This window comes from Microtus ochrogaster (assembly GCF_000317375.1).
Source record: "Microtus ochrogaster isolate Prairie Vole_2 chromosome 14 unlocalized genomic scaffold, MicOch1.0 chr14_random_1, whole genome shotgun sequence".
Lineage (NCBI taxonomy): Eukaryota > Metazoa > Chordata > Mammalia > Rodentia > Cricetidae > Microtus > Microtus ochrogaster.
This window is the reverse complement of record NW_004949096.1, coordinates 25,509,400-25,533,978: the sequence shown is the minus strand read 5'-3', so window position 1 is coordinate 25,533,978 and position 24,579 is coordinate 25,509,400. Positions and strand designations below refer to the sequence as shown.

The following is a 24,579-nucleotide window of genomic DNA, read 5'->3' as shown; positions in this document are numbered from 1 at the left end:
TGAGTTCCCTGGACAAGTGTTTGTAGACTTGAGTTCCCTGGACAAGTGTTTGTAGACCTGAGTTCCCTGGACAAGTGTTTGTTTGTAGACCTGAGTTCCTCATGCCACACCCTCAGGCAGGAGTTCTAGCCAAGAGAGGATGGTGAGCGTCTCCTAGTGATTTCATTGCCTCTTAGAAAACAAATAAAAATCATACACACGTCTACAATATTAAATGGACATCAGCTTCACCTTTCTGAGAGGGCTTCACCATCCCCTGTACCTAGGGTTGACTTCCATTTTTATATTTTTATTCATGAATTTATTTATTCTGCTTGATTTACTATCACTTTGTTCCCCTCCAAGTAAAGCAAATCTAGTTCCCTGGGAGAGGCACTGTGGAGCAGGTGCACAGCTCTGAAGCCATGATTTCCCCACCGTCTTCAAAGACCCTAAAAGGGAAAACTCGCCTGGTTCAAGGCAAGGTACAGGATATTATGGAGAAATAATGATCAAGATTCCCCCAATGGACAAAAGCAAAGACCAAGCATTGAACGGCCCCTGGTCTCATATTCTAAAGAAACACCCTGATGTATAGGATTCAGAATGCTTTTGTCCAAGTCAGTTGGTTTTTCACGACCAGGTGAGGCTGTTCCCAGGGAAGGGGACATTGATAAATCAAAGGTTGTTTTTCAGTCACCAGCTCTGCAGACTGATTACAGACCTGCTCTTATGTACTCTCCAGTCTGTCTGGGGAGGATGAAGTTGTCCTATCATTGGACACGCAGAGACTGTCCTAGCAGTCCGTACAGGCCCTAGCTCTTACTGATATCACTATGGTGTAGCTCTTCAATGCCTTCCACAGGTCATGCATTGAAGGACTGGTCATCAGTCTCTGGTGTAACAGAGGTGGTAGACCCTTTAGATGGTTAGGTCTAGTAGTAGGAGTACGGCCGCTGGGACCCACTCTTGAAGAGAAATTGGGGCCTTGATCTTCCCCTCTTTCTGCCTCCTCACCTCTGTGAGGTGGGAAGGTTTGCTCCATTGCACATTTACTCCGATGATGTTCTCCCTCACCACAGACCAAAAATGGTGGCACCAAATAACCATGAGCTAAAGCCTCTGCAACCATGAACTGAAATAAACCTTTCTTTCTTTTCAGTCAGTTTGCCTCAGGTATTTTGTGGTAATGGAAACTGAACTAACACAGATTCCCCTTCCTTATGCTGGCAGAAGATTTGCTACATGGTAATTTTTACTTCAAAGTACCAAAAACCAAGATAAGTACATTGTGCTTCTGTCTATCCTCTTTGGGTATTTCTAGCTTTTTTTCCTCTTTTTTTTTTAAAAATTTTAAAGCAAGGTATTGCTATGTAGCTCAGGCTAAATTCACATACATGACTTGAGAGCTGGGATTACAGGCATGTGCCACCACAACTAGTTCCCCCTTCCCTCATCTTCATGGTAAACGCACTGTGATGAAGGATTCTTAGGCTACATTTTGCTCTACTGAGGAATAGTAAATTTTGTCATATCATCTAGTGTCTGAGCAGGGAATGATAGAATTTGGACACAGTTCCCTTTCCCCAGAAGCCTTTACACTCTCACAAAGATTCCTCTGTCAGCTAAAGCAGAGAGCCTCATATGTGCTGAGAGGCTGTGAAGGCCCAGGATGAGGCACTCTTACCTGCTTCCATACTTACCTTGATTGCTTAGTAGACCATTATACCTACCATGCAGTCTGCAAGGTGCCACTAGCCAAGGACCCCAACTTTTATAGTTAGGATCAAGATTAAGGGCCACAGAGAACTCAGCTATGGGAGAAACAGCTTAATTCCTATCACTGGCTCACCTGGCAGAGAACAATGATAGAATACCCACCTGGGCAAATTGTAGAGAGGAGCCATCCTGAAACAGGCTACCACCGCCCGTTTCCGTTGCTTTGACAATAATTTGTGCCACACAGCCTTTTTGGACCTCAAAGGCTGTTCCACCTAAGAAGGAATCACATAAGTAGCTAGACAGTAGGCCTATCTGAATGGCAGACTGAGTAGCTCAGACAAACTCTAGGATAATTTTGGTTTCACAACTGAAGTTAGCAAAACTGTCCCCAGCTGTAAGCCATTCTTGTGTGAAGGTCTTATTTTTTTTTAAATTTTATTTCCCCAAATGCCACTAGACATTTATTGCTGTTTTACAAATGGCAAAGAGCTGGAAAAAATATTTTGAATTCATAGCAAGAACTTGTGAACAGTTCGGGGAAAAGCTGAGGGCAGGACGGCTTTGAGATGCCAGGCAACACTTGGGGGGTGATGTGAGATAAAATTTGGTGGTTGCCTTTTGCCTCAAGAGGTCTCCTGTAACTGAGAGCCGAGCGCAGGGAAGAAATTTCTATCCTCCGGGGCCGTCTTGCTCACTCACTCCTCAGAGCGAACCTCCCTACCTGCTCCAGGTGGAAGAGAGCGGCTGAGATCCTCTGCACTCGCTCCACCGTCTTTTCTGGATTAGAAGGTTCGTCGTTCCTCAGAACATCTTTGTAGAGGTTCAATTGCCATTTCACAGCCGGGTCATCTGACTGAAAGTTGAAGCACAGCCGTGAGAAAAACAATGTCTGTATCTCTAGTGCTAAGGAATACTCTCAGTCCTACCAGGGTTCCATATGATGAGGCTCGGTTGATCAAACTTCCTTTACCGCCTTGGCTAATCCCTCCGATCTAGCCTAAGACCACTATCACAGTTGAAAGCCAAAACTGAAGCAAGTGTTAACGAATCCTGGCCAGGTGGATGGGCTCTAGGCAGGTCCATAACTAGGTTCCTGGGAAATGGCCCCAACCACAGTTTGCAGCGGCTTAAGAAGGAAAGCCCATAAGTCATCGCGTTTCCCATCAGGTTCAATCAGGGGCAAGTATGCATCCTGATGGACTCCAGCCGGTGAACCTCCCGCCCACATGTGATCAAGCACATCGGGTACAGCTGGGTCAACCTTGTTTAGGGAAAAGAAAAGTCCACGTGTGATTAAGCACATCGGTGCAGCTGGGTCAACCTTGTTTAGGGAAAAGAAAAGTCCACGTGTGATTAAGCACATCGGTGCAGCTGGGTCAACCTTGTTTAGGGAAAAGAAAACCACCTGACTGGTTATCTGCAATTAACAATGGCCTTCAGCATTTCAGGAACTGTGTTTGAGCAAGGCAGATCCAGAGGCATTTTTGTTTCATGGATCTCTTGGGAATAGTAATTAAAACTTAATTTAAAATGTAACTTTGGCTCTCACACCTTCCTCCCCCATTTCCTTCCCTCCAGCCCTCTTATATTTAAAGAATGTTATGTTTTTATTTATGTGTGTATAACTCTGTGAGTATATGACACGTGTGCCTGAGTGTTTGTGGATGCCAGGAGAGCATGCTGGATTCCCAGGAGCTGGAGTTATAAGTACGTGTGAGCTGACTGATGTGGGTGCTGGAAACCAAATTTGAGTCCTCAGGAAGAGCAGCTGGTGCTCCTAACTGCTGAACCATTTTTTTTTTCCAGCCTCCACTCCTCCTTATATCCTACAACAGATAGATGCTATTATGAACTTCATATTCCCATCCCTTTATCTCTTTGTGCTACATTTTGAATGATTTCCAAAAATCAATCTTCTAATTTATCAATTCTATTCGGCTATGGAACTTAGATTAGGGTTTAAATTTCAAGACTATTTATCTGTATAATCCTTATGCTTTTTTTGGTCAAACCCATTTCCCACATTTTAAATAACATTCTGATTTTTTTTCCCCAGATTCTATTGCTTCCTTTGTTTGCCTAAATGTTTTTTACTGTATTTGTCTCTAAGCTCCTTTCTGTTAGTTCATTGCTTGAGTTACCCAGCTGGAGCATTTCCTTACATGTTCTGAATCTTTTGAGCCCATTTCCAGGGATGGTTTTGTTTACTTGTTTTCCACCAACGTGTTAGTAAGTAGAGACCCTCCAAGTGGTTTCTTGGTTGATTGTCTCTGAAGGAGATAGATGAGTTTCTCTGTCTCAAAGCTATTTTGGTTCAAGTCTCATACCCTGCATTTATGATGGGATAGGCAATCAGCCCTCTATTTCCCTTCCTCTAAAGTTGCTACAACTCCAGCCCTAAGGCATGCATCTGACTGGAGCACCTGAGTTCTCTCCAGGAGGTTGGCTTCTCTTGTGACAGGGCAAGATAGTGCAGAGGTTCCTCCATCTTGTATTCTAGCGGGGGGCCAATCAGGTTTAACTAGGATTTGATCTCCTTGGTGAAGAATTCCAAGGGAAACTACTCAGTCTATTCTAGGAACCCAAGGTCAGCATGTCCTCATTAACTTTTCTTAGTGTCTGGGAACTGCCTGTTTGCACAGGACCCCCCTCCCCCCTCCAGCTAACTGCTTATCTTAGCTTCTGTAAATACTGTTTGCTACAAACTGCTTGCTTTTACAAAGTTTCCTGGAGCTTCAGAGCGAGGTGCCAGGATGTGGTTTTTGCCTTTGAAAACCTCTGTTCTGGGCACACGTGGCTGTGGCCCTAGCTGCTTGGAATGAAGACTTTGAATTGGCTATGCACTGTGTCTGAACGGTCATCTCTGCTGGGCTCCCCGTAGCAACCCTACTGCTAAGAGCTAGAGCCTCTTAGTTTTTGGCAGTTAGTATTTTTTTGTTTTGTTATTTGCTTTCCCCACCCCCTCAACTATTTTATCTACCACTACTGTACATTTGGAGTGAATGAATCAGTGGTTTTGCTTTCTTCATTCTCATGTTAGGGCATAATATACCTTGAAAACAGAGAATTAAAGAGTAGAAAAATTTCAAGTTGCTTTTAAATTCTAGCTCTCATTTTCTTACTCTTTTTTTCCCCCATGACACAGACTTATTTTGTTTCAAAAAATCTCCAGAGAGGCAGGTGTTAAAATGTCTTCCCAAGTGCCTCTTTTCCTGGTCAACAAATCTAGTAGTCAATACATTTCGAGACACCTGTGATGGCTTGATATCGATTTAGTAGAAAGTTTGACACCCACTTATCAGAGGCCTCTTCAAGATAGCTCTTAGCCTCCCCCTCCCTCTCCCCCCACAGAGCTTTCTGTAGCCCAGGCTGTGCTCAAATTTGCTATCATAACCAACACTGGCCTTGAACTCCTGATCCCCATGCCTTTGCCTCCCATTTGTGGCAATTAAACAGTTCTTAGAACTTATCTTAAAACATGAACAGGGTGTGGGGTAGTAAGTAATACATTTGTAATCTTAGCACTTGGGAGGCTGCATAGCAAGGCTCTAGCTTAACAGAGAGACAAACACAGGTCCTGTAGGCAGCGGTCACGGGGCAGCCTGTGGGAGGAAGCATCACCTTTTCCTGCAGGTGCAGGTTATTCCGTAGATGTTCCTTGACCTCTTCATCGGTGTCCCTCTGTTGAAAGATGCTACATTTTATTCCTAAGGATCATGGTGGAAAAGCCAAACAGGATGCAGGAAGTTTGGAGAGTTAGTGTACAGTTTAACTGGGATCTTTCTTAGGAGAACGAAAGGAGAGAGGTGAAGGAGACTTATCCCAAGCTACTGACTTCCAGACAGCTTTACAAAGTGCATACCTCTCCCTCAGCCCCCACCCTCCCCTCGCAGGAGCACCCCTTTTGAGGCTGAGTACCGTCCACTCCCCACAGCCCATCCTCTGCGCTCAGCCTGACCACACAGGCAACTTACACAGCTGTAGCGTGATTTCGCCAATGAGATGAGCTCCTGGTCGCCTGGAGTACACATGTTCAAACCAATGGGTAGCATTTTCTTGAGAGCAGCCACGATGAGGGAAGTCTGGATGGAATACAAGTCTCCTCGCCTCTTTGTCTTCTTCCGCTCCTGGTCCTGTCCTCCAGACTAGGAGATGATGTTGAGATAAAGAGAAGGGCTCAGTGACTCTCTGAAAGGAACTGCCTCAGTTCAGGGGTAGCTTGCTTCCTTGAGGCCCTGTCCGTACAGGCTGGGCCTTACTACATTTCAAAGAACAGTAAAAAACAAAAACAAAAAAAAGTGTTAAGCAAAAACAAACCAGATGGTCATTAAAGACCAGCCCAAACCCGAGCCTTCGCTTCTGTACATGCACACAAACCACAGTAGCTAGACACACAGCACAGACACCCATCGTCCTTGCTTCCTCCCTTCTGCGCCAAATGGACAAGAGTCACAACAAAAAGAACGATTTTTACAACAGGAAAAATAACTCCAACAAAGAACAGCTCCCTACCACTGGGCATGGTTACGGGTACTGGGCACTGGGTACGTGGAAGAGCGTCCTCCACAGCAACAGTGGCCTGTTTCCAGGGCCGAAGCTGGTGTTTTACAGCGTGGGCCTTCCATATAGCCTCTCTATTGTGGGGCAATGTAAGTTCTTACAGGGAAACCTACAGTAGGACGGCTTCAGGCTCTGGCTGGGAGGAAGGTATGGGAGAAATTATATGTGAAATAAAAAATAACAAATAATACCCTAGCCCTATGGGAGTTGTGAGTTTAGTTTTATTTTTAATTTTGCATATTTACACTTATATGTGTCTCTGTGTGGGTGTGAGCACATGAGTGAAGAATCCACAGAGGTCAGAAGAGGGTGTCTAAACCCCTGGAGCTGGAGTTACAGGATGCTGGGAACTGCCTGAGGTCCTCTGAAGACCCAGCAAGTGCTCTTAACTGCTGAGTGATGAGAGCTTCGAGACTTTGTTTTGTTTGTGCTTTGTCATTCTTTTCAGAGTTCACACAGCTAATTATTAGTGGTTTTGTTTCCTGAGTTTTGTTTTTGTTGCGGTGGTAGTTGCAGTGTGTGTGTGTGTGTGTGTGTGTGTGTGTGTGTGTGTCTGTGTGTCTGTGTATGTGTCGATGTCTCTCTCTGTGTGTGTATTTGGTTATCTCGAAAGAGGTCTCACTATGCAGCCCATCCTGGCAGTGGATTTATGCCAATCCCGCTTCAGCCTTTACTCCCAGGATTACAGGTATAAAATACATACCTGGCTCTAAGTGGGAAGTGTGAGAGAGAAATCCGACTGGCTTCACTATAGAGGACGTAGCTCCCAAACAAGCAACTGAAAATGCTCAGCACCCATAGTGTCTGGGTAGGTTCAGGGGACAAGATGCTATAGCGACCTGTTTTTATGTTGCCATGGCTGGCAGAGCAATGCTGACCACGTGACACTCTGCTTGACAGACTTTCCCTCAGCTGAGTAAGCAGCTAATACAAACAGGGAGGATTTTGTGGCCTGAAATTAGTCAGGACCCATGCTGAGGGCAAACTGGTTTTGCTTCAAGAGTGTGTCTGCTAAAATGCTGTAGCAGTAGTGTAGCTTACAACAACATGCATCCAGAGCTCTGGGTCCCTGTTCCCTCCCCACTAGAAGTGGCACGTCAGGCCCATTTATGAGACATGCATTTTCTTTTTTACTTTTATTTTTTTAAATGTATCTTATTTTACATGTATGAATGTTTTGCATGTATGTATGTATGTATGTGCATCATGACTGTGTACCATGTGTGTGCCTGGTGCCAAAGAGGTCAGAAGAGGTCATCAGATCCTCTGGATTAGATGGTTGTGAATTACCATGTGGATGCTAGGAACTGAACCCAGGTTCTCTAAAAGAGTAACAAATGCTCTTAACCACTGAACTTTAACTCCAAAGCCCCAAAAATGTGCTTCCTAGAGAAGAGTTCAGATTAATTCTGCCTTTGGATCAATGGCTATGTTCCAGTGTGTGAAAGAGATTCCTAATGATGAATGACACTCGATTGGAAATGTTATTTTCCCACTTGGCCGTGCATGCAGCACTTCCAGATGGTTATATTACCAATTTGGAAATCAGTCTGATGAAAGGGAATGGCAGAGGCACTCTGTCTCAGGACTCCAAAACCACAAGTCAGCCCCATGATGCATGTTAGAAGGGCAGTAACATGTATGGGAAGGGAAGAGGAGATGCTGAGGACCAGAGGCCTCTAACGTCCCAGAACAGCAGACTGTGAAGGGTGCTTCACACGACACTGCAAGTTCTGGTGCTCACTGAGCCTCCTAGGTTCCTTCTGGTTCTACCATCAAGTGGAGAATGCCAGTGGCAAAGTTCAGCATCTAAACTATCCATTAAGGGTGGAATCTGGCTACAAACATATAAACTACACAGTATTATGTATGTGTATGTGTGAACAATAACACACAGCACATGGGTAAATATGCTAAAATGTAATTGTGGATTTGATATAGAATTTAAATGATTTCCCAGTTAGTCTCTGCTTAATTTTGCCTGTATCCTATTCTAAGCATAGTGTCTATATGTATGACTTTGATACGCATTTCTAGTCCTTAGAACAAGCTTGAAATAGTTTAGGACTGAAATCTAAACTATTTCAAGCTCAGGGATCTTGAGTGTTTTGAGGTCACACAGTAAGAAAGCATCTGAGATGTCACCCTGATGCAAGTCTGTCTTGCCAAGGCTCCATTTCTCTTTTCTGCAAGCTGCATGTGAATTGGGTCTTACATGTCTCCCATTCTCCACCACATCCCTTGGGTCTGGGGGTTTGGAACAATAGCATTAGATACTTCTTAGTAGACAGAAGGGGAAGAATGTCTATGTAAACTTCAGGAACAATTGGAAACTTATTCCATTACATGTACATTTTGTGCAAAAAGCTTAAAGTTATCTGCTGATTTCAAACTTGAGTCCTTCCCTGGGAGACTCTCCTTGAATCATGGGAGCTTGAATCAGAGGCGGAGCATGTACAGTGTGAAAGGGCTGGGGCCACTAACAGACACCGGAAATGCAAACTTGGTGCCATGACAGAAGAGGGAGGCTCTGAGTCTCCTGATTCCTGCCTGTCCTCCCTATCTCTGGCAGTGTAGGCATTTGGGGAAGGGAGCAGAAAGAGCAAGGAGACCTCAGTTAAAGCAAGGCTTGCCTGGCTTCCCCACTCCAAGGGTGGACAAGCCTGCATTCACTCGTGGACAGGCGGTTGTCTTCCCCGGGCACCCACAGTGTGGAGGGGGACAGAGAGTGGCACCTCTAATACTAGGACAGAAAAGACACATCATGCATTTGACCTGTACCTTTACTTGCATGGCCTGTGTGGAAAGACAAAGGGAAAGAAACAAGGAGAGGAGTCAGTCAGTGAAAGCAGGGATCCAAAGCATCAGGCGGCATGTTAGTCACAGCTTCTTGGGCCCAGTTACTCAGCAGCACAGATACTCAACAGTTCATGTAAGCATAGCATGAAGACAGAGGGGAGGTTAGAATGTAGGTTCATTTGCCTGTTAAGAATTATATATATCTTCCTCAAGCACTTCCGGCCTGGGAAGAAGTTACCTTAGAGACCCGCCTTCCAAAGTGTATGCTCTGTAGATTCCACCCACAGCAGCTACTCTAAGTGACTACGGCTACAGAGTCTCCTCTTTTACTTCCTGTAACCGCAGGGGGATGCAGACAATTTGCAAGGACCCAACGACCTCAAGTTTTAATCCCTCCTCCCCCAACCACCACCACATTAATCTGCTCCAGCAGACTCCAGCAGATTAGAGAATCAAGTTAAGGACAATGCCTTTGTTTCTGCTAGAAAGTCTGCTATGGCCGGGCGATGGTGGCGCGCATGCCTTTAATCCCAGCACTCGGGAGGCAGAGGCAGGCAGATCTCTGTGAGTTTGAGACCAGCCTGGTCTACAGAGCTAGTTCTAGGACAGGCTCCAAAGCCGCAGAGAAACCCTGTCTCAAAAAAAAAAAAAAAAAAAAAGTCTGCTATGAATATATATAATATTATATATAATATATATTCACTTTTGAATCTTTTCAAAAAACTTTAAATTATTTTTATTTAAGTTCATTTGGTGTAATTGATGTACAAAACATTAGCCTAATGTGCTGTTTTTCCCATTTTTTATATTTAAAATTTTTTTCATATATTTTGATCATATTCTTTCCCCTTTCCTAATTCCTCCCAGATCCTCCCCACCTTTCTCTTTCTTAAATAAAAAAGCTAAAACCAAAACCAAACATGGGAACAAAACAAAAACTGGAATCCTTTTTGTGTTGACTATTTGCAATTATAAAAATTTATTTTAAAAATTACTGGAAGGGCTGGGCTGTACAAAGCTCACACAAGGCCCTGGCTTCCTTCCTAAGCACTGAAATCAAAGGAGCAAAAACAGAGCAGACAGTGTTGACAATGAAGAGACCGTACTAAACTTTCGGGCTGGGCGTGATGATCCACACCTTTAATGCCAGCCCTGGAAGTAGAGGAAGAGTTCAAGGACAGCTTGGGCTGCGTGGTGTAATGTGAGGTCAGCCCAGAGTGCACAGAAAGACCCGGTCTCTAAACAGAGAGAGGAAGGGAGGGGATAATAAGAGACTGGGAGTTGCTGGCGGTATGTAGACTGTCCAGAGTGATGTGGGATCACTCTACAACCTAAACAACAGAGTAAAGCTTCCTACACTGCAGCTTTAAGACAAGGCTCCTACATCCCAAAGGCTATGTCTTTATTCTTCACATATTGCCAAGATTAATTGTCACATGGTAATTCCCTGATTCTGCTTCCTATGTCCTCAAGGTAACTTTACTTATCCCCTCGTAGGTCATAAACCACAGCATTACCTTATGATCAAACAAGTGACTTGCTGTGTAGACCTTAAGGGGAAAAAGAAACCAAACCAGACTTTGCAGCCTTCATGTTTTTCTGCGATGTTGGGGTTTGATGAATATACATTGCCTGGTGTTGTCTGTGCCAGCAGAGCGCAGGGGGCTCACATCAGGCTTTGATCAAAGGCAGACCTGCTCTGTGGGAAGTCCTTACACCATCTACAGGGTAAGCGAAGTTAATGGAAGTCAATTCAACATGAGATGTTAGAGGAGAGAAGAATTTCTAGAAGTCAGTCTGAGAAATGGGGGATGGGGTGGAGGGGGAGAAAGGGAGAACATGCAAAGGGAGAATCAAGACCAGGAGAAAGGGGACAGATGGGAGGGAAGGGACAGAGCATAGAGGAGAAAGGGTAAGCGTGTATGTCAGAGAGAGGGGTGCAGGGAGGGAGAGAGAGAACACAAGTGTGAGATAATTCAAAAGTGTAAGAGCGAAGAAAAGAGAAAGGATGCTGAGGGAGGAAGTAAAGGAGAATGATGTATGTGTGTGCATGTGTGTGTGTATGTGTGTATATGTGTGTGTACGTGTGTACATGTGCATGTGTGTGTATGTGTGTATGTATGTGTGCATGTGTGTGCATATGTTATGTGTGTATATGTGTATATGTGTGTATGTGTATATGTGAGCAAAAGTCACACGATTTTGATCAAATATATCTTCTTGGACAATTCCTGTCCTTTTTTCAACTCATTTCAAAACACATCGCAGTTCTTGGATTTCAGTGGTACATTTTAGTGCTTACAATATTGGTCAAGGACTGGCTAGCATTTCTTTGGCTGGCTTAACATTTCTTTCATTCGATGTGTTCTAACTTACCATTCCCCTCTGAGGAAGCTGCTGCCACATCACCAGAAAACAAAGCACATTTAAAAACCAAACCAAACCAAATCTCTTTGCTCAGCTAGGAACATTAGCTTAACGTATATTCACAAACCAGAGCTTTATAAACAAAATATACAGTGAGCTTTCAGAAAGGAAATGTGCTTGAGCTGCCAGCAAAATAACGTTTTGAAAGGATATTCAGTTAACTGGTGGGAACGGCATGGCCCACTGTATATTTCTGTGTTTCTTTGCCATCAGCATGGCTTATGCAGTATGTGACATGCAGCATTCGCAGATGGAAACCTCCACCAAGACCGCCATATGCACCCACACAACTTCATTTCTGCAACTCCAGAATGCAACCAAGAACAGAGACAAATGCAAGCCCAGTGACAGGTGCCCATTCAGAGCAGGGAGCAGAGACCATCTGATCGTATAGGAGCAAGGGCAAGTGGCTCTTTATTGGAGGCAATGCATCTATCTTAATGTGTTCATTAAATGATATTTTATCTGACTGATACTGATGAAGACTGACTTAACTAGAGTCTCTTAGTAGAACCTAGAAAAGTCAGATAGCAAATTCAACCCCTTTATACAGATTGAAAAGATGGATTCTGAGGATTTAAGTGAATGAAACAAAGCCTCAGTGAGCAGCTCAGTCAAGGGCACAACTTTCTCCTTGCTATTTCTTGTCTATTTGCTATGATTTTTCTCTGTCCTAACTCATGCAACAGGGACAGTGTGGATATAAAAGGCTCAGAAACTATCAGCATAGAATGTCAGTGGAAATGGAGTTTCTTCCAAAGATGAACCTTTCTAAGAGGGATGATATCCATATCTTGAACATGATCATTTTGACCAAGCAAATGCTCCCCTTTCCTTATTCAGTATTGTGAATCAGCCACTCAAATGTCCCCTTTCCTCATTAGCATTGTGAATAAAAAACGTTTTATTAGTTTGTTAGTGGATGAGTTATGAAATGGTTTTCCGTTGCCTCATTCATTTATAAACTCAAGGACCTGGAAGAGCCATTCATCACCAGAGGGCTGAGATGGCTTTTCTTGTTCCAACGCATCAGGGATCCCAATACTTGTATCAGATTGTAATGGATGCTAGCTGGGTCAGTCCTGAGCCAGAGGATCAACCCAATGTGAAAGATAACATGGTGTCTGCTTGGGATTCACTGACTTTCTACAGGAAGTCGGGTTAAAGGACAGTTTGTGATGGCTGCAAGACCCTGCAAAAGAAACACAGATAGGCTGGAATCTTAGGAAGCTGGGAAACCTGGGCTTGTGTTCCTCAAATAAGCAGCGATGTCCATCAACAGGCGAATGTGAAAAAAAAAATTGTAAGAAACCAGACAAGTGTATGTAAAGGACTAAAGGAGACACCCTAAGATACCATTCCAGCGAAGATCCTCCTCAAATATAATCTCGCTGATTTGCATATGAGCTATTTCCAATGTCAACTTTATTATATGTTCAAAATGTACTCTGGTTTATACTACAGAGCAGACTGAAAATGCTCCAGTCAAATCTTGGATACTAGAAGAGTGCTAGCGTTAAAAGAGATGCAGCTGATCAGAGCCAGCTGCCCCACTCGGTCTAGCCCCAGGTACCTGAATTTTCATTGTGGTATCACAATAGCCTTTCCTGCACTGACAAGACATGGGTCATCTGTCCGAAATGGTTACTAGAAAGATGTTGCAGATCTTCCCTACAAGCCCATGGTTCCCACCTTGCCAGATCCATCTTGGGTCCCATGCACACTCCACTGCTGTGTTTCTCACAGGCAGCACTGGCAGCAATGAGAGGGGTGTCTCTCAGCTCTTACAGGCTACTGAGCCTTGACATATAAACCAAACCTTCCCAAGGCACAGTTCTCGGGAAACAGAGCCAAGAGTAAGCCACCATGCCAGTAAGAAGACATAGTTAAGAAGACTTGACTCTTGTGTGTGCAGCAGAAGCAGCGTGACTGTGCATGGCTGTTTCTCTCTAGTCAAGACAATGAAGCTTCATTGTACAGAGCTGACTGAGAAGGAGATGCCAGTCTCCTTTGCCCCCTTCTGTATCACAGTTCCCTTCTATAGGTTAGCCTTTCCCCCAGACAATAGAGTGACATGCCCTCTTTCAAACATCTCCTGCAAGGAGATGGGCAGATGTTGGCTTTCTGAGTAAGAATGTCATGGAAAATGAACATAGGCATTAAGAGGTTGGCACATCTGGAATAAAACAGATATTGGTGTTCCAAACAGAAAGAAAACATGATGTCAGGGTATGTGCTATGGAGGTGTGAAGGCCTGGTCATTTCCTCCCAGCCCATCAGAAGGTGACTTTGCACTTCTGCACTTTTGGAGTGTGGCTATACTGGACACACTTCTATCTTAAAACCATTCACACTAGTGTCTGTTTGAAGACCTCTCAAATGCCTGGGGCAAGGCTTGAGACTTAAATTTTCCGATATACAAGCACCTATTTATTCACAAAACAGGATGCCCATGCTTATTTGACAGGAGCTTCTTCTGGCATGTTCTAAAGAAACAGCAGCAGTAGAGGCTGCTAGTTATATGGTGTAACCTAAGCTGAATGTATCGCTAAAGCCCCACAGAATATGAACTAGACCCAAAAGGTCAAGGTTCAACCACCCTTGACACAGACTTCTGAGGACTTACTTTTGACATCTTGCTTTTGCTGTCTCCGGTTAAAAATGCCAAGTTATTAATTTCATTTTGAATCACAAAGTTTTGCTCTTCTCTCTTGAAGTTCTAGAGAAGGACAGGGTAGAGGAAGATTTAAAAGAAAAAAAAAAGCAAGCATTAAAAGAAAGATTTTCCAGACCTATACCTGCCGAAACTGTTCAGAATCTAGAACTAAAGTGTGTCCTTACGTGAGATTTACACCACAGAATGAAGACTTCGGCCACCATGCGGAAGAGCTGGTCAGAATCAGTGTCTGGGCTTTTGAGCCAGTTAGATCTGCATTGAGAAGCAAAGAGATAATATAGAAAATTCAGCAAGGATTACAAATATACCCCACAAACAAAAGCAGAATATGTTCAGTCAGGTAAAACTCCATTTATTGCTGCCAGGGGGCCAGCCACGAGACAGCATAGGACTGGAAAGGAATCCATGGCTTCAGCATATACTAGATTGTTCTATCTGAAAGAGTTGAGGAAAACACACTCACACACTCTCTTGATGGTTTCCTTCAGACCCCTTCTTTAGTCTTCTTTTGCATTCTCTATTTTCCTGGTGATTTCCTCTCTCACTCTTGATGTTTCCTTCTAGCCCATCTTAACTCTATCTAACTCTATTCTTGCCCTTATAGCTTATATAGCCCAGCAAAATCCTTCAGGCAATATAAAAATCACAATGTGGTTATTCTGTTTTTCAAATGGATGATTATAATGAATACAGAACAAACAGTAAAAAAAGCATGTTTTCAAAATCCCTTACATGATTAAACATTCTATGTATTATAGGTAAAAAACAAATTATCCCAAGAACCCATGTACATTCATACCCAAACATCTTGTTATAGATTAATCATGGTAGCAAGCAAGGTATTCTTCTCAGTCAGGTCTTTTACTGGCAGGCTACATTTTGCAGTTACAAAGAAAGGTCAATTACTTTATTACTTATCTTGAAAGGTAATCTTATAGGGAATCTTAAAGGAATCACAAACATAAACTTTTATATATGAAAAAGAATCAGTCAACTCTATTAGGGTACATACCCACTCATCAATAGCTTTTTTATATCAGGAGATTGAGGGCAGAAATGGGTATAAGGAATTAATTATCACCTTTGGTCACTAATCAACCAGCAAGGGAAGGTACGTCAGCTAGAAACAATTGAGCTGCTTTGTATTTTTGACCTCAGCTATGTGTCCTTGTGAACTTTATAGTATTTTCTAGCGTTTTTCATCTCAAAGCTATTATCAAAACATCTGATCTAACCTGAAGTTATTTTAAAGCTTTGTTTCAGCTAATGTTGTACACCGAAACCTGTGCCTGTATCTCTTAGCATTAAGAGTTAGAGCCAGCCTGGTTCCTGGGAACTCAATTATTTTTCTTAATCATTGACCTGAGTTACAGCCAATGCAGCTCCTTAGGCAAAACTCACAGGCCCTGGCTGTGTATCTTTTCCTGTATTTGTTTTTATTCATCAAAACTCCATACAAGCTAACATTATTATTAACAATTAGACAGTACAGTTTAGGGAGGAATCATCTTCATAGTAAGTCACAGGTAAAAATGCCCAGTAGAATGGAATGTTTCCATGAGATAAACACATATATTACATGCAATGGGTGTCTCCTCACATCCATTCAACCATGTCAGATACCAGAGAAAGATAACAGCAACAAACATGTAAAGGCACAGCAAAAGCAAAAGACATTCCAGAGTCTGTGGTCTTGAGGCCTTGCCTAACTGAGATTGACCCATCAGAGAGTTTCCTCCTGGTGGACTGACACCTTGAACTTCAATTGCCACTTATTGCCCCTCTTTTATGGCCACTGGCAAGCATTACCATATGAAGACAATAATCCTTATACATTAAGGTAAAGGCTCAGAATTGGAATACATATCATTTGTACTTTAATCAAAGTTTCAAGAATTGTGGCAAAACAAATGTCTGACATTAACATTTCAAAACTGTCACCTTTTCGGTTTCTTCTGTAAAAGGATGGTTAACCTGTAAGTTTGGAGATAGACCATCCTAAAGGCCTTATTGCAGAGAGATTTAATGAAGAAGTCTAGCAAACCTGTGAAAACATGGTCACTATGGCATCCAGTCCTGCCCCTGGCATTTGTCATTGGAAAGCCTCTGAATCTGAACCTCATAAACATGTCATGCCCTATACTTCTTACTCGGAAAGTCAGTTCTTTGAATGAAAGATTTAAAACTATTTAAATTGGGGGGGTGGGCTTTTGAATGAGTGTGCTTGCTGATATCAAAAGAGGGCATCAAATCCCCGGAGCTGGGATTACAGATGGTTGTGGACTGCCAAATGTGGATTTTTGGAACTGAACTCAGTCCTCTGTAGGAGCAGGACTTGATTTAACCATTTCTCCGGTGCCTCAAAGCCAGTTTTCTGAGTGAAAAAAAAAGTTTATCATTTAAACTGTTTTAACAGTTTCTTGGGGTGTGGTAGGGAAGGGGTGGGGTAGTAAGGACATCTGTTCTTGTGTAGAGGCCAGAGAACAACCTCAGGTATCATTTCTCTGTCTCTTACTGGCCTGGAACTCATCAAGTTGGCTTGGATGACTAGCCAGCAAGCTCCAAAGATCAGCCTATCTCTGCATGCCCTTTAATAGAACAAAACAAAAATAAATGCCAAAAACAACCAAACTAAAATCCTATAGTTAAAAAAAATAAAATTCTATAGTTTCTGGGGATCATCATGCTTACAGGTAGGAACTTTACTAACTAAGCTGTTTTTCCAGTCCCAGAAACCAAATAGCTTTTATAACCTCTTAAATGGCTTGGAAATTCTCTATAAATAAACATTAATATTTTTCACTAGGTTGGTTTCAGAATAACGCAATAGTGACAAGGCTAAATTAGGTCAAACTCTATAAGTCATCTTCTATACGTTGTCCTGTTCTTGGGTATCATGCATAGTTGAGCTAAATAATATTTCAAAATGGCAGGGTATCTGCACAGAATGATGTAAAAACAAACACCAACCAAACAACCAAGCAAACAAAATGCTGCCCTTCTATTCAACACAGAGATTCTTCTTCTCATTAACACACCACTCAACTTTCTAGACATCAACTCACCAATTCAACCATGACATTGTCTGGAGTTAGGACCGTACATACTAAAAGCTCAGCCCCACTTCACACTGTTCCCACTTCAGAATGTGACCGCCTAGCTGTAAATTAGGGGTTTTGACAAATCTCTGAGTTCATAATTAACAAGAACAGATCATAAAGTAGCTTTACCTGTTATTAATAGTTTATCATAAATATAGCCGAGGAACATGAAAGACATATTTAGGGCAAGATATTATGAATGAAAATTCCTGAAAAGAAGCTGTGTCTGGCTATGAGCAAAAATTCCTGGAAGGAGTTTCTGTGTCTACAGAGACTGACGGACCAATTGGAAGTACAGTACTGTGGGGAGATTGGAATTTTGTAGGCTCAGAGGCTAATTACTTTATCTTGGTCTAGTTTTAGCCTTCTGGAACAGCCATTCCTTGCCCCTGCCTCTGAATTAACACCTCATGATAATAAATAAAAACCTCTTAGAAGCTATTAACTTATCAGAACATTAGCGTCTCACAATCCGCGAGCTAAGAATGCCATCTGATAGCATCTTGGGCCTGTAAAGCAGCTCTCCCCATTTAATTTCACCTGTCTCTCTGGTGTACCCACCAACGTATTTTAAAGTTGCCTTGGTTTATGTCTTTCTTAGTTCTGTAAAACTATAAAAACCCTGAGAAACTGTTTCTATGCTGGAGCATGGAAGTTGGGATAAACTAAATCTGTGTTCCTGGGCCATGGCCACTCAAAATAGCTCTAGAAAACTATTATTTCCTTTAAGATGAGAGCTGTAGATTTTACGTTGACAATATGGAAGAGGAGTCTGGAGATTCCAACCCATCTCCAGACACTTCACCTTCCAGGTTTCTCCATATTTCCCTCAACTGAGAAGGTCTCCAAACTCCAGAGTTTATGGTTTTTAAAAGAGGCTTCGGTAGCATGTATTCTAATAGTTCTTAATAATAAAAGCTCATAGTCAAATATTAGCGATCAGAGAAGTGGTGTAGTCAGTCACTAGAGAGACCTTTTACCTCTACCAATGCTCATACCCAAAGGGGTGATCCTGTCTCAGGAATCCTCAGATTGCATCTCCAGACTGCATCCTCGGACTGTCTCCTCACACTGCATCTGAGCTCCTGTCTCCTCTGGCCTTATATTTCTCTCTCTGTCCAGCTATATCACTTCTGTCTCTACCTCCCTAATGCTGGGATGAAAGATGTATGACTCCCAAGTACTGGTATTAAAGGTATGAGCCACCACTGCCTGGTTCTGTTTCTTTTTGAGATTGGATTAATCACTCAGGGCAGACTTAAACTCGTAGAGATTCCCTCTGCCTTTTGAGTGATGTGGGATGTCCTTCTATATATGTGTCGTTTTTACTGGTTAATGAATAAAGCTGCTTTGGTCTATGACAGGGTGGAATATAGCCAGACTGGAAGGGATATATAGAGAGCAAGGGGAGTCAGGGAGATGACACGTATCTGTGGAAGGAGACAGATGCTAGAACCTTGCCCGGTAAGCCACGGCCTCATGGCAATACACAGAATAATAGAAATGGGTTAATTCAACATGTAAGGCATACACTTAAGCTATTGTCCAAACAGTATTGTAATTAATATAGTTTCTGTGTGATTATTTCATGTCTGAGCAGTCAGGAAATAAAAGAATATTCTCTATTTATACCTGAATGCTGGGATTAAAGGTGTGTGCCACCACTGCCTGGCTTCATGGCTATTTGGTGGCTTAGCTCTGCACTCTGATCTCCAGACAAACTATTTGTTAGATTACAAACAAAATATTATGACAGACTTCATTTCAGAGTGTTATAGTTAGCTTCAGAGGTCAACCTGACATACCTGCAAAGGAGATGCTTCAATTGAGCAATTGCTTCTATCGGACTAGCCTGTGGGTAGGTCTGTAGGGGTATTTGATGTAGAAGGGCCCAGCCTACTGTGGGGGGTACCATCCTTAGGCTGATGGGGCTGGGTTGTATAAGAAAGGTAGCCAAGCAAACCATGGAGGGTAAGCTTTAAGCAGCCTTCCATCATGGTTTCTGCTTCAAGATCCTTTTGCTGAAGCTCCTGCCTTCGTCTATAATGATGAACTATAACTTGTAAGCTGAACTAAACCTTTTCTCCCCTTTGTTGTTTTTGGCCATAGTGTTATCATAGTAACAGGAAGCAAACTAGACACAGACATGATTGGTTAAACCATCGGCTTTGGCAATGAACTCTGTCTCTAGCTCCTTTTCTTCTGGAGAGTTCAAGAAGTTAGAGGGAAGGGCTGAAAGTTCCAAAGGTCTAATCATGTGGTTGATTCCTCATGAGTGTGAACTCAAGTGTGATGGAATGAGGCTCATTGTGAATAACAAAAGACAATCCTATAACTCAGACAGTCCCAAGAACCTGAAAATCAGATTTCTATTTCTTTCTTACAAAAAGTTTATTTCTTTTATTGTGGAGATTATAATATAGTCACATCATTTTCTCTTTCATTTCCTCCCTCTGAACCCTCCTATATACCCCTCCTTGTTCTCTTTCAAAGTCATGGCCTCTTTTTAAAACTTTCTTAGTGCCGGGCGGTGGTGGCGCACGCCTGTAATCCCAGCACTTGGGAGGCAGAGGCAGGCGGATCTCTGTGAGTTCGAGGCCAGCCTGGTCTACCAAGGGAGTTCCAGGACAGGCTCCAAAGCTACAGAGAAACCCTGTCTCGAAAAACCAAAATAAATAAATAAATAAATAAATAAATAAATAAATAAATAAAACTTTCTTAGTCTATATAATGTACTTTTATGCATGTTTTTAGGACTGATCACTTGGTATTGGATAGTGGGCTGGTGTGCTCTTCCCTGAAGATGGTTATTATTAAAATATAACTTTAATGCAATAGTTAAATTACATGGCTTTCTTACGCTAAATGGACATTTGGTTGTTGGTGATAGTGCATGTCTTTAATTCCAGCATTTGGGAGGTGGGAGAGACAAATCTCTATGAATTCAATGCCAATCTGATCTACATAGTGAGTTTCAGGCCAATCAGTACTACATAATGAGGCTTTTGAGAGAGAGAGAGAGAGAGAGAGAGAGAGAGAGAGAGAGAGAGAGAGAGAGAAAGAGAGAGAAACATTTGGCTCTCACATATGATCTGAAAAACTTGTCCCATGTCCCTTGAAGAACACTATCAAAACAAATTATGGAGCTGGAGACAACAGCTCAGCAAGTAAAGTATGTGCCGTGTAAGAGTGAAGGCTGAAGCTTGAATCCCTAAAGCTCATGTAAAGTCAGGCTTGGTAGCACACATCTGTAATCTCAATACTCTTACAATGAGATTAGAGACAGAAACAGGAGAATCTCTTGAAGCTCATGGGCTGGCTAGCCTAGTCAGAGGTGAATAACAAAGGACCCGTCTTAAACAAGGTGAGAGGCAGGGATGAACATCGGTGACTTCCATAAATGTTCCTACATTCACATATACAAATGTGTACATACATCACACACACACACACACACACACACACACACACACACACACACACGCACACACACGGACAGTTCTGGGAAATCTGAGTAATATTCCTAAGCAGCCTGAGAGTCATGCCCGCTCATGGAGAGCTCCATGCTAAGCAAGGAAGGGAAAAATTCTAGAGGTCAACTCACTTTTAGATCCCCTTCCTTTTTATCTCCTGTGAATCTCTCTGGCCCGGGCTCTAGCCTCAAGAACATTATTATTGAACCACCCTTGCTTTCAAATTCAACGGGCATCTTCTTATCTTCTTTATATAATTGACACAAGTCGTTGCACGCCCAGCACCCATCCTCCTTTTCTTCTGTAGCAACAAGATCTTCCTTTGTTCAGAGTGTCATTCTTTCCCACTAAGAATCATGGTACTCCACACCCCTTAACCTATATCCAGAAACTGACTAATGATGTTGAAGAATGGACTTCCTGGAAAGGTTCCCTAAGAAGAGATCACACACAGTGGAAAGTGTCTTTTTGCCTTTGCCTGTGAAATTTGCTTTAATCCTTCCTGATTAGAATGAAAACCCGAAGTCTGGATCTCTAATTGCCATATTAAAACAGAAAGTATCTTTAGAGATGGAAGGCAATGGAAAAGATAAAGACAACGGTGTAAGGGTCCACAATGAACACTCATACTGGCCGTACTCTGTCTGCCTTTGGGTTTCTTTTATGTCTAATAGACTTCTCATCTCTTTAAGCAGTATAGTCACTCCATTACCTGCGGCCCAAATGCAATTCAAGTTTGAGGTTTGAGACTGATAAGCTCTTTGATTTCCTTCACATTGATTTTTTTTTCCCAGAATGCTTTCCCAGGGTTACATTTCTCACTTTATCAGAACCACCAGCTGTTCATTCCTGTGGTGTTTTGGTTTAAATGAGCTTTGTGCATTTGTATTGTGGCTTAAGTGGGAAGAGGCATGGGTTATATCCTAAGAAAAGAAAAGAAAAGAACAGCCATGGGGATGCTCAGAAAGAAAGAGCAGCAAGAACAAGACCTTAGATATCGTTTCCTGGTAGAAGGAAGCGCATGGATTCTCTTAGCCTTCATGGTGGGGGAATTTAGCTCTGCTCACTCCTCTTCTGAAATACAAATCTTTATTCGTTTGTCTCTAGCAAAGCTTTCCTGGATCCAGACTGGTGAGTATGAAGGACATTCCATTAAATGTTACCTTCCAGGAAGACAAGCTCCCTGCAATTCTCCCTCAAGCCAGACCAAGATGGTATTTGCAGAAGAAAAAATTTTGCCTTCATGTCTAGACTCACTCTGTTCTGAGCGATACTTCTCTCCTTCCTGCCCCACGTTTTCAGAGAATTCAGCATCTAATTCAATACTTAGCCACTCGAACCCTGTCGAGATCATTTCTTTACCTGTGGGTCTTTTATTATCTGCACGGATTGCTGCCAAAAGGCAGCCTTGAAATGCCAGGCTTCTGGTAAGGGAAGATTCAGTTGGGAGATCATGAGCTGGGGCTTTTCCCTGTAAGATGGTGAGGAAAGCAACCCAAGTAGGTGAAATAGCTGAGTATATTAGCAGAGAAAACAAGAAGCTTTGAGAATCGAATCTTCACACGCTGAGGGTGGTGCCCGAAGGTCCTAGCTGTGACGTCAGGAGATGAGGAGGCTCATTGAGGAGTTGCAGGCAGAGAAGATACACTGGACTCACTCTGGGTAAAGGCTGCTGTTAGGCAGCCAGATGTTGGCAGGTACTCAGTCCACATGGACATACACATAGGTTGGTATAAGGTCATACAGAAGTAGGCTTGTACTGGCAGGCTGGTGAAGGTAAAGTCTCTAGTTTTGACCGTAAGGCCATATTTATAAAGAACCTACGCAAATGTCACATTTTTCCAGAAATAGTTACATAACACATCACATCACTACATACTTTTGTGTTCTCTGGATATCTGGTATCTGCCTATTTTGTGTGTGCTAGTGGACATATAGCCCCACAGATGTCCAGTGTTAGCCATCTTGGCCCCTTCTGGGTATCCATCTCTCTGCCATGTTGTCTAAACATAAACTGGTAATTATGACCTTCTGTTCCCAGCAGTTGTATACTTGCAATGCCATCGCTGAGGAGGCTGAGCCAGCCATCAGGAGTGCTGTGAATTTGAGTTACACTGTGAGCTAGACTGGGTTACATAAACAAGACGTCTAAACTTCACATGCCCCCAGTCAGGATAGACTAGAATCTTTAGCAACGGCAAGAGTTTCATTTTCAAAATGAAAAGTTCCCAAGTTTTGAAAGACACTGAGGTTGTGCTCTTGGGTTCAGGGTCAGGTTGTCTGAGGTGAGAGCTTCTCTCGGTGTTACCGTGAGACTGCACTCCACACAGGTCCCAGTCTGAGATGGCCACTGCACAAGGTTTACTTCAATAGCTTCAGAGACTTTTTAAACCAAACACCATACAACCAAGTCTCTATTTATGTTCGACATATTTCTGCTTCCCAGAAAGGAGGCAAAAGACTACTGTCCTTTTTGAGACATGTTGGGTCTGTTCTGACTCTGTCTCTAGGCGAGAGGAGATGGGCAGCTGTTGCTCCCTGATCTGCTCACAACACACCTGGAGTTCTTTTGTATCCTGTCGGCTTCAGGTTCAGCACTGACCAGTGGAAACTTCTTTTCAGAGGATTTAAACAGCACCCGGCAGGAATGTGGGAAGTACAAAGGCTTAACACAATGAAGAAAAACAGAGAGGAAGAAAGGGCATGGAGTTTCTTCAACATTTTAGTGTTGCCGTATGAAAGATTAGTTTTCTCTGGCTTTACAGAGCAAAGTTAGAGTCTATAGGTAAGAGCTACAAGCTGAGCTCAAGATAGTTCAAAACAGGGGTGGGACTGCGTGCAAAGCCAGGATTGTTTCTGCTCTCCATTTCTTCCTATCACTGGGCTAAGCAAACAATACAGACGTGTGCAGGAGGAGGGAAGAGATGGCTGTCCGGGTGGAGGGAACAGGAGGTGACTACAGCATCTCTGCTAACTCCTCCTCCACTCCGTCTTTCTGAGTCAGTTGGTTCTTTTGGATGGAGAAACTACTACTGGAATCTAAAGTCTGTACTGCAAGCTGTTCTCCACTCCACCGAAGACTCCAGCGACAGATTTTGGTGAAGTGGATTTATTCAAGGCTGACCCTAAGGAAAAAGGAGACAACTCCCCTCTCTCAAATCTCTATGCACAGAGAGACAATGGGCAGAAAAATCCCAGGAAGGGGCAAGTCTTTTCTTTTTCCTTCTTGAAAGTCTTCTAATCTCCAAGTTCTGGGCCTGACAAGTATTCACTCTTTCTCAGATAAACTATTTCCCATGGACACAAGGAGAGGGGGGAACAGCCTTTGGGGAAAAGACTGTGGGAGGGGATAAAGGTAACAAAGGATTCATGGAAAGATTAGAGGGAAGGCAAAAATAAACCTCACTTTATGACCTCACAATCCCTACCGCCCTCCTGCATTTGTTTGAATGCATTAATAATAAACTCAGAGTCACCAATAATGTGTTGGTGTCGAATTAAGGGCAGAAATCAAAGCGCTTCCTCCTGGTATCACCTGACTAAGAGCAAGCCCAGATTCGAATTCTCTGATTCAGTCTCTTGGGTCTTCCTTCATCCTGTCTGCCTGTTTTATGAGTCTGAATCTATTCCTGTCTGAAGGCTGTCTTGCAAATCTGTTCCTGTGTCTGTTTGTCCCTAAGTGTCTGTCCCTAACAGAGAGCTTTGTTCTCTGTTTTATTGAACAGCACAGAAAGTATCACATGGGAAAGGAATGAGGGATCCTTAACAGTAATCTTTAACAGAGTTTTATAAATGATTAAGTCACTGATTCCAATTGACCCCGATTACAAACAAACATTAT

At 42.8% G+C, this 24,579-nt stretch overlaps 1 protein-coding gene across 1 annotated transcript in view; it reads right to left on the bottom strand.

Annotated features, from left to right (window-relative positions):
- Ryr3 (ryanodine receptor 3) overlaps positions 1–24,579 on the bottom strand; it is a 571,876-nt gene that overhangs the window by 44,274 nt on the left and 503,023 nt on the right. Inside the window, exons 69-75 of the mRNA XM_026787730.1 lie at positions 14,329–14,416; positions 14,114–14,206; positions 9,043–9,057; positions 5,676–5,846; positions 5,323–5,382; positions 2,423–2,554; positions 1,861–1,973 (exon numbers count right to left, since the gene is read on the bottom strand). Of these exons, the coding sequence (XP_026643531.1) occupies positions 1,861–1,973; positions 2,423–2,554; positions 5,323–5,382; positions 5,676–5,846; positions 9,043–9,057; positions 14,114–14,206; positions 14,329–14,416 (672 nt within the window). The remainder of the gene's footprint in view (positions 1–1,860; positions 1,974–2,422; positions 2,555–5,322; positions 5,383–5,675; positions 5,847–9,042; positions 9,058–14,113; positions 14,207–14,328; positions 14,417–24,579) is intronic.